The sequence below is a fragment of the Hyperolius riggenbachi genome, chromosome 1 (assembly GCF_040937935.1).
Source record: "Hyperolius riggenbachi isolate aHypRig1 chromosome 1, aHypRig1.pri, whole genome shotgun sequence".
Taxonomy (NCBI): Eukaryota; Metazoa; Chordata; class Amphibia; order Anura; family Hyperoliidae; genus Hyperolius; species Hyperolius riggenbachi.
The window spans coordinates 25,040,552-25,050,281 of record NC_090646.1 but is presented as its reverse complement, the minus strand read 5'-3'; the positions used below and the strand labels follow the sequence as shown (position 1 = coordinate 25,050,281).

The 9,730-nt window shown below is 45.3% G+C and overlaps 1 protein-coding gene across 1 annotated transcript; it reads right to left on the bottom strand.

Annotated features, from left to right (window-relative positions):
- Nucleotides 1-289: 289 nt before the first annotated feature.
- On the bottom strand, nt 290-1,963 carry LOC137532269 (vomeronasal type-2 receptor 26-like). Its single transcript, XM_068252960.1, has 2 exons — nt 1,891-1,963; nt 290-1,191 (listed from the first exon to the last, which is right to left on the bottom strand). The coding sequence occupies exons 1-2, from the start codon at nt 1,961-1,963 to the stop codon at nt 290-292; spliced, it is 975 nt and encodes a 324-aa protein (XP_068109061.1).
- Between the last annotated feature and the right edge of the window lie 7,767 nt (nt 1,964-9,730).

Sequence of the window (9,730 nt, the reverse complement as noted above, 5' to 3'; positions counted from 1 at the left end):
TTGCCTTTCCCTGGATCAACTGGGATGTGTTCAGGTTCAGGATGCAGGTTCAGGATGGTGTTTTATTTTTATTTTATTTATTTATTTATTTTTTCTGGTTGGACTTGATAGAATGTCTTTCAACCAAACTAACGATATAATTCCAAAGAGAAAAAGTATTTATTATCACAACTTCAATTGTTTAAGAAATGTAAAAAAGAGGACACAACACAAAGTGGCATTCTATTTACTGTAAAAGGAAACGCTCAACAAAACATTGACACCACCTTGAACTTTTGATTGTCATTGTTTATTTTCTGCTACACATGTCTTTCCTAATGTTAAGCTCAGGCTTGAGAAGTACAATATAACATTTTGGGAAAAATATACAGCCCAATATCGCAGCACTGGAGGTCAGGATGGCAAATATCTCCACAACCACCATGTATTTCCCTCTGGTGCTCAGATAGGCCGGGATCATGGCAATCCAGACACTGCAGAACACCAGCATGCTGAACGTGATGTACTTGGCCTCATTAAAGCTGTCCGGTAATGTCCTCACCATGAAAGCCAGAAGAAAACTCACAGCTGCAAGAAACCCCATATAACCCAACATGGAGTAGAAGCCAATTACTGACCCCTCATTACACTGAATGATGATTACTCCAGGATAGGATAAAATGTCATACTCTTGATATGGGGGAGACACCGACAGCCAGATTATGCAAATCAGAAACTGTGCAGAAGAACAAATCAGTATTAAAGAATTGGATACTTTAACTGAGACCCATTTTCTCCAGTAGCTGCCAGGTTTGGTGGCTTTGAATGCAATACAAACAGTGACAGTCTTGGCCAGAATGCAGGAGACTGCAATGGAAAAGAAGACCCCAAATGACACCTGTCTCAGCATGCAGGTTATATCCGTAGGATGTTCGAGGAACAAGAAGACGCAGAGAAAGCTCAGCAAGTTGGAGATCAGGAGAATGAAGCTCACAGTCCGGTTATTGGCTTTCACTATTGGAGTCTCCCAGTAATAAATAAATATCCCCAATACAAATATAGTTACTACTAAAAGCATCACAGAAGTTAAGACAAATATTAAAGTCAGGATGTCATTGGTATAGGACAAATATTCATACGTTTTGAAAATACATTTTACTTTCTTCTCATCCGGCCACTCATTCTGGGGGCATTTGAAGCAGTCATCACTATCTGTAATGAAAAAAAATGGAATATAATTCATTATCTATGGATTGACTTCTGATGGAGATATAGCTTATATCTTACTAATATTACAATTATGTGAAACTTCGGATGTTTGGATGTTTGTTACTCGATCACGCAAAAATGGCTGAACTGATTTGAATGACATTTGGCACACACATAGTACATTACTTGGAATAAAGTATAGGATACTTTTTATTCCCATAACCAAAAAGTGGGTGGAGTCAAAAGCAATTTCTCTGGGAAAATGTAAACTGCAGCCATTCTTACACTGTTAATGGTAGAGTTCTCAAACTTTGCACAGTTGGTCACTGGGTGACTGGGATTAATATTCAGAAAAGTGGACGGAGCCTATAAAAGCCAATCAAAATTCACCTATTGATTTTCAAGAGAAATATTTAATTGCTCCACCCACTTTTCTGAATATTAATCCCAGTCACCCAATGACCAATTATGCAAAGTTTGAGAACCCTACCATTAATAGTGTAAGAAACGCTGCAGTTTACATTTTCCAGTGAAACATTTTTCTTTTTTATATAAATACATGATCAAATGCATGAATTTTTGTATAGTTTGTTTAACTAGGATTTTTCCTTTTACTTGTAGGACTTTAAAATCCGATGATATTTAGTCCACATTCATATGAAAATATAGCACATTTAAAAGGGCTCATAAACTTTCAATTACCTGTGACGGATTGCGGAGAAACCGCCGCGTGTTCTGACAGTGAGGCGGCGGAATCCGCACACAGAGCGGCCATTTCCCCGCAGCAACATGCTTCTGGTTTGTCTGGACCTAGTAGTGCACACAGATGGAGAGCTACGCGCGTGCGCCGCAAGACAGGCTCTTTATGCCATTACGAGAAGGGTCAGCTGATCGAGGCGGTCAGCTGATCCCAGCTCAGGAGGTGATTGGTTGATGGGAGCTGGGCGGCGCTGTGGAGCGCTTTACTATATATATCTATTGCTGTTCAGTTGCTGGTTGTCTGGCATTGCGAATACCTATGTGTTAGCACTCAGACCTTAGTCAGATCCTTCAGTGTGGTTGAACCAGGTGGACCTGGGAATCCACACTTAGCCAGTTTACTGTGTATCTTCTGTGTTATTCTTTAGACCAGTTGCAGGGTGTAGAGACTAGTGTTTGGCGAACACCTGGATGTTCGGGATCGGGAACGTTCGCCGAACATGGCCGCGATGTTCGGCATGTTCGGGCCGAACCCCGAACTCCCCGAACATCCCGCTTTTGGGGGCCCTATGGGGTTGCGGGCATAAGGGGGGAGCATGCCCCGATCGCGGGGGCAGGGGGTCGGAAATTCCCCCCACCCCCTCCGCTAGCGCTCCCCCCTCTGCCCGCTTCCCCATACAAAAGTTTAAGGAAAGTAAAATAATACCGGTGGTAGTGGCTGGCAGTGGCACTGTGAAGTGAGTCAGGAGGAGGAGTCCGGAGAGTGACGCGTTGAGAGAGGCCGGGCAGCGGGCGGTTCAGCGGTAGTACCCTTGTGGTACTTTCGCCCTTTCTCTGAGCTCACGTCCTCTGCATACGAGGGTACGCGTCACGCGTACCCTCGTATGCGTCATCACGCAGAGGACGTGAGGTCAGAGAAAGGGCGGAAGTACCACAAGGGTACTACCGCTGAACCGCCCGCTGCCCGGCCTCCCTCAACGCGTCACTCTCCGGACTCCTTCTCCTGACTCACTTCACAGTGCCACTGCCAGCCACTACCACCGGTATTATTTTACTTTCCTTAAACTTTTGTATGGGGAAGCGGGCAGAGGGGGGAGCGCTAGCGGAGGGGGTGGGGGGAATTTCCGACCCCCCCCCCCCCGCGATCGGGGCATGCTCCCCCCTTATGCCTGCGACCCCATAGGGGGGCCATATTCGGCTGAACAGGGCCCTGTTCGGCCGAACAGGGGCCCTGTTCGGCCAGGCATTGAGCCGTTCGGGCGAACCCGAACAGTTTGGCCGAACACCACCAGGTGTTCGGCCGAACTCGAACATCACCCGAACAGGGTGATGTTCTGCAGAACCCGAACTGTGGCGAACACTGGTCGCCCAACACTAGTAGAGACCACGGACCTCACTCCCCAGACTAGGAATACTGTGTACCATCTGTGTTATTCCTTAGTCCAGCTCCAGGGTGTAGAGACCACGGACCTCACACCCCAGACTAGGAATACTGTGTACCATCTGTGTTATTCCTTAGACCAGTTGCTGGGTGTAGAGACCAAGGACCTCACACCCAGACTAGGGAACTTGTGTTATCATTCTGTTATACTTCAGACTAGTTCCAGGGTGTAGAGTCCACGGACCTCACACCCAGACTAGGGAACCTGTGTTATCATTCTGTTATTCATCAGACTAGTTCCAGGGTGTAGAGACCACGGACCTCACAACCAGACTAGGCATTGTTTGATATCTGTTATGACTTATTGCTTTCCTGACTTTTCCTTTGCTTTCTGATTCGGTACCTTGCATTTCTGATTACCTGTTGCCAAACCCTGCTTGCCTTGGATACCGAATCAGCTTCCTGTCTTTGTACTTTACCTGTCTTTGTGTTGCCGACCCGGCCTGCCCGACCTTTCTGGCTGTCACCCACCCCTTGGGTGCTCAGCCTTCCTGCAGGGGCTCCCTGCTCCTCAGAGGGAACACTGCTACTAAATCAGTCAGGGTCTCCTTCTCCTGGAGTCCTTGACTGCAGTAGAGTCTGTTTCTGCTCATTGGACCACCTGCTACCCCGGTGGTCCAATTACTACTGTTACACCAAACACTTACACGCTTCAGGTGTCCAGAGATCAGCAATATATCTGTATTATCGGTGATTCTGCAGATCATCAATAATCGGGTATATATCTGTATTCTTGGTGATACTGCAGATCACCACTAATCAGATTCGCTCTGCATGCTGACACCAATCATTACATTACCACTGTAATAAATGTATTTTAAAAATAAATTCCTGAGCCAATGGGAATACTCAGCAGGAGATAAAACACATTCCAACACTAGGGTTTCTGTCATTTGTGTAAGGAGAGCAGAAAGAAGAGTGGGAGAATGGACAATGCTGCTGCCGCTTATCAGCTATACCAAAGGACACAGATGAAGAAAGAACACAGACGAAGAAAAGACACAGATGAAGAAAAGACACAGATGAAGAAAGGACACAGATCAAGAAAGGACACGGATGAAGAAAAGACACAGATGAAGAAAGAACAAAGATGAAGAAAGGACACAGATGAAGAAAGGAAGATGAAAGAAGGATACAGGTGAAGACATGACACAGATGAAGAAAGGACACTGATAAAGAAAAGACACAGATGGAAGAAGGATACAGGTGAAGACATGACACAGATGAAGAAAGGACACCGATAAAGAAAAGACACAGATGAAGAAAAGACACAGATGAAGAAAGGACACAGATGATGAAAGGACACAGATGAGGAAAGGACACAGATGAGGAAAGGACACAGATGAAGAAAGGACACAGATGAGAAAAGGACACAGATGAAGAAAGGACACAGACAAAAAAAGGATACAGGTGAAGACATGACACAGTTGAAGAAGGGGCGCATATGTGTTATGGATTTGATAACACTTCTTTCTTTCTGTCTTTCTTACTTTTTTAAGATTTGTAAAAAAAAAAAAAAGGTAAGCAAAAGGAAGAGTACACTTCCAGTTACTGTCTTACAATTTCAACTTTATGGAATGTTTATGCAGTAAATATGTTACAATCTGACTCCTACCTGTTGCATTAGACACCTCCCCCTCAGAACACAGGATGCAGTCATAGCAGCAGACATGGATGCTTCTTGCAGGTACTTTTCTATACCCGGGAGGACATCTAGCATTGCACCAGGATTCTGGCACCTTATAAATGCAATAGACAAATACAAAAATGGGAAGTAAAAAAAAATTCACTTAATTTCACTTTTTGTTGAGAAAATTGTGACTTCCCTTGGCTCAGCTGTATATGTTGCAAATCATTTTGAATTTATTATATCCACAACACATGCTATGTTGCTTGTGTAAACACTAGTAAAGTTGCCGACTACTTTCTTTACCATAGTTTTGCAAATAAACCCTTTGGGGTTACGCTCAAGCTGTAAGCTTTCCTTCCCAAAACGGGGGCCACACAAACTGATAATGAATGGATTGTATGTGTAGTACAGCTAAGAAATAGAACATGATTAGCACAGATAGGAGTCTCGTATTGTTTCCAGTACAGGAAGAGTTACGAAGCTTCGGTTGTTATCTATGCCAAAGAGCCTCTCTTTTCTGGAGTACTTATACATCAAAGATAGATAGATAAGACACATTTAGAGAAGATTTTTACTGCAGGGAAGTTGAAAAAGTCATTAGTTCTGCTTGTTTTGTAGTTTAAAATACCGATTGTGTCTTGTTATTACAAATATGACAGAATTATGCAATGTTATAAAAAAAAAAAAAAGCTATATATCTAAAAATTAGAATATGAGACTATTTTATTTGCTACTAATGTTTTATTAATTATCAGTACTATAGTACAGTACTACACATACATACTTTATTTTTTTTGTTTTTTTGTGTGTTTTTCTCACTTCAGTGTCACTTTAACCACTTGAGGACCACAGTGGTAAACCCCCCTAAAGATCAGGCCAATTTTTACTAAAAAGGCCACTGCAGCTTTAAGGCCAAGCTGCAGGGCTGCACAACACAGCACACAAGTGATTCCACGACCCCCCCCCCCCCCACCCCCCTCTTTCCCCCCACCAACAGAGCTCTCTATTTTTTTTTTTTAAATATTTATTTATTTTTGTATTATTTTTTACTATTTATTGTTTTTTTTTAACAAACCCCTCCCTCCCCCCAGCCGGCCAATCCTGGCGATTGGCTGTCATAGGCTTCTGCCTATGAGAGCTGATCACTCTCTAATGCCCCAGGGGGACAGCCGTGTCACACACGGCTGTCCCCAGTACAGCGCTGCTGCTGATCGCAGCGCTATACTAACTGAAAAGTCTCCCGATTGGCGATCGCCACTCGGAGACTGAAGGTGGAGTGGAGCTCTGCCCCTCAAGCAGGAGATGCACGCGAAGCTTGCGCGCGATCTCCTGCAGTAGCTGGACCTGGCGCCAATTGCCGTTAGGCGGTCCTGGGGCTACCGCTGTGGCCACACCCATTGGCGCGGGGCGGTCATCAGGTAGTTAAGGCTACATTCACAGTGGTCACTGCCTTTCATGCCCTGTGGCAGCAGGAATGCAACGCAAGGGTCAGGGACAGCAGCATCACACATTATGCTTGCATTGCGGTTGTGGTAATGCAGTAGTTCCACAGAAATATGATTTCTGATTTTCAAGGGATTTTTAATTGGCAATGTTTTGCATTATCTGACTGGCCCTGGCCAAATCATTTTGAGCCAACCCTTCATTATCTTATTAGTCCAGTGCTCTGACATCTGTGATTGGGCTAAAATGACCAAGTTGTGGTAATGTGTTATCAGAAATGTGGGCGCTTTTCTCTGATGAAAACATTCTGCTGCATATGATCCTAACGAGGTCCTTGGTGGGACAGCAGCAGTGCAATCTGAAATGTTCCCGACCGGCAAAGCAGCAACCGCAGTAATGACCTGCAATGCTTGTCCTCTGATCGGCTTTTATCTTGTCCCTGCATCGTGCTGCGGCCACCCCACCGCGGACCTCATCAGGATGATGTACAGCCTGGACACCCACACTGGGCCTGACTACTTTTTAAAGAAGGAGCTGCCACCCAAGCTAGTTAGGCAAGGTCTCCTGCAATGTGATATTAGTGGTTAGTAAGTGTAGCTATGGTAGGGGAGCAGGGGTTTGTAGAGTGTAATGTAGTGCAATGTAGCTGGGAGGAGGGGAGGCGTCATGGGTTATTGAAGTGTATAGACATATAGACATCGTGGAGGGAGGGGGGGGGTCCTTAAAGGACATCCAAGGTGAAAATAAATTGATGACATAAATGATTATCCTCCTTTTCCTTAAAATGACTTTTTAGATATCCCACTGTTTTATTTTATATTTAAATCTATTTTTTTTTTAGTTTGCTAGAAAGCAAACCTATGAGTTATTCACCCTTTATATCTCTTTCCTGCTCTCAGAAGCCATTTTATGCCAGGAAAGAGTTTAATGATTGTAATTCCTTATAAGTGAGGATTATGCTGTAGTCCGACCCAGACAGAAACTGTCACTTGCATACCTGATGTTTAACTCTTTCAGGCAGAGAAAGAAAAAAAAGGAGAACAGCATAGTCATGTGTGTGCTTGGCCTTGTACATACACATTTCTGTCTTATCATGTCACATGTCACCTCGGTTGTCCTTTAAGATACTCCTGGACCATGTGTCCAACTTAAACGAGTTAATTGAAGGGCGCTGCTATATTAATTTGGAGCTGCCTATTCCTCAAGGTCTGGGGTATCCCCAGTAGTTCCAGCGGTACAGTAGCGGTAAAATCAGCTCTGCCTACAGCTGAGGAAGATGGCCATCAGCCATTGAAACATGTCGATCTAAAAGGAGTTTTGAGCAAGCTGATAGAAAAGCTACCAGTGTGGACACTCTTACATTAACCACGGGCTGCTAATACAAGCCTGGAGACTGACAGCCGCGTTGGAAAGCAAGGTGGAACGCAAGAAACTTCAGGGGGAAGTGATGTCACTCCCAGTCAATCAATTGCCCGGAAGCTGTAGGCAGAGCTGATTTTACCGCTACTGCACAGCTGGAACTAGGCAGATACAGTTACGCATAGGAAGCGGACGTACTGCACTCTGAGTGGGGGACTTAGTGCGAGGCTAATGGCCGGAGCCCGCATGGAGAGAACCGATAACTGTTAGAAGACGCGTGAGTAACTTTATGAGAAACGCGATTAAGCACTGCTATTGCAAGTAGTGTTGGGCGAACAGTGTTTGCCACTGTTCGGGTTCTGCAGAATATCACCCTGTTCGGGTGATGTTCGAGTTCGGCCAAACACCTTATGGTGTTCGGCCAAACTGTTCGGCCATATGGCCGAACTAAGAGCGCATGGCCGAACGTTACCCGAACGTTCGGCTAGCGCTGTGATTGGCCGAACGGGTCACGTGTAGTGTTGGGCGAACATCTAGATGTTCGGGTTCGGGCCGAACATGGCCGCGATGTTCGGGTGTTCGAGCCGAACTCCGAACATAATGGAAGTCAATGGGGACCCGAACTTTCATGCTTTGTAAAGCCTCCTTATATGCTACATACCCCAAATTTACAGGGTATGTGCACCTTGGGAGTGGGTACAAGAGGGAAAAAATTTTAGCAAAAAGAGCTTATAGTTTTTGAGAAAATCGATTTTAAAGTTTCAAAGGGAAAACTGTCTTTTAAATGCGGGAAATGTCTGTTTTCTTTGCACAGGTAACATGCTTTTTGTCGGCATGCAGTCATAAATGTAATACATATAAGAGGTTCCAGGAAAAGGGACCGGTAACGCTAACCCAGCAGCAGCACACGTGATGGAACAGGAGGAGGGTGGCGCAGGAGGAGAAGGCCACGCTTTGAGACACAACAACCCAGGCCTTGCATGAGGACAAGAAGCGTGCGGATAGCAATTTGCATTTTGTCGCCATGCAGTCATAAATGTAATACAGATGAGAGGTTCAATAAACAGGGACCGGAAACGCTAACCCATCACAGATGTTCATTGTTCATGTTACTTGGTTGGGGTCCGGGAGTGTTGCGTAGTCGTTTCCAATCCAGGATTGATTCATTTTAATTTGAGTCAGACGGTCTGCATTTTCTGTGGAGAGGCGGATACGCCGCCGATCTGTGACGATGCCTCCGGCAGCACTGAAACAGCGTTCCGACATAACGCTGGCTGCCGGGCAAGCCAGCACCTCTATTGCGTACATTGCCAGTTTGTGCCAGGTGTCTAGCTTCGATACCTAATAGTTGAAGGGTGCAGATGGATTGTTCAACACAGCTATGCCATCTGACATGTAGTCCTTGACCATCTTCTCCAGGCGATCGGTGTTGGAGGTGGATCTGCACGCTTGCTGTTCTGTGTGCTGCTGCATGGGTGTCAGAAAATTTTCCCACTCCAAGGACACTGCCGATACCATTCGCTTTTGGGCACTAGCTGCGGCTTGTGTTGTTTGCTGCCCTCCTGGTCGTCCTGGGTTTGCGGAAGTCAGTCTGTCGGCGTACAACTGACTAGAGGAGGGGGAGGATGTCAATCTCCTCTCTAAAGTCTCCACAAGGGCCTGCTGGTATTCTTCCATTTTGACCTGTCTGCCTCTTTTCAAGCAGTTTTGGAACATTGTGTTTGTACCGTGGATCCAGAAGGGTATAAACCCAGTAATTGGTGTTGTCCAGAATGCGCACAATGCATGGGTCGCGTTCAATGCAGTCCTAGGCCGAAGAGCTCATAGCCTAGGGTCACAAAAACCTGTTTATTTGGGCAATTTCAATGGTGGCGAGTCTGACGTACATAAATCGCAGCAATGGCCGTTAGCAACGTCTGAATCTCACGAAATGTCTCATGCAGGTAGAAGAAATATTGTTAGACTTGGAT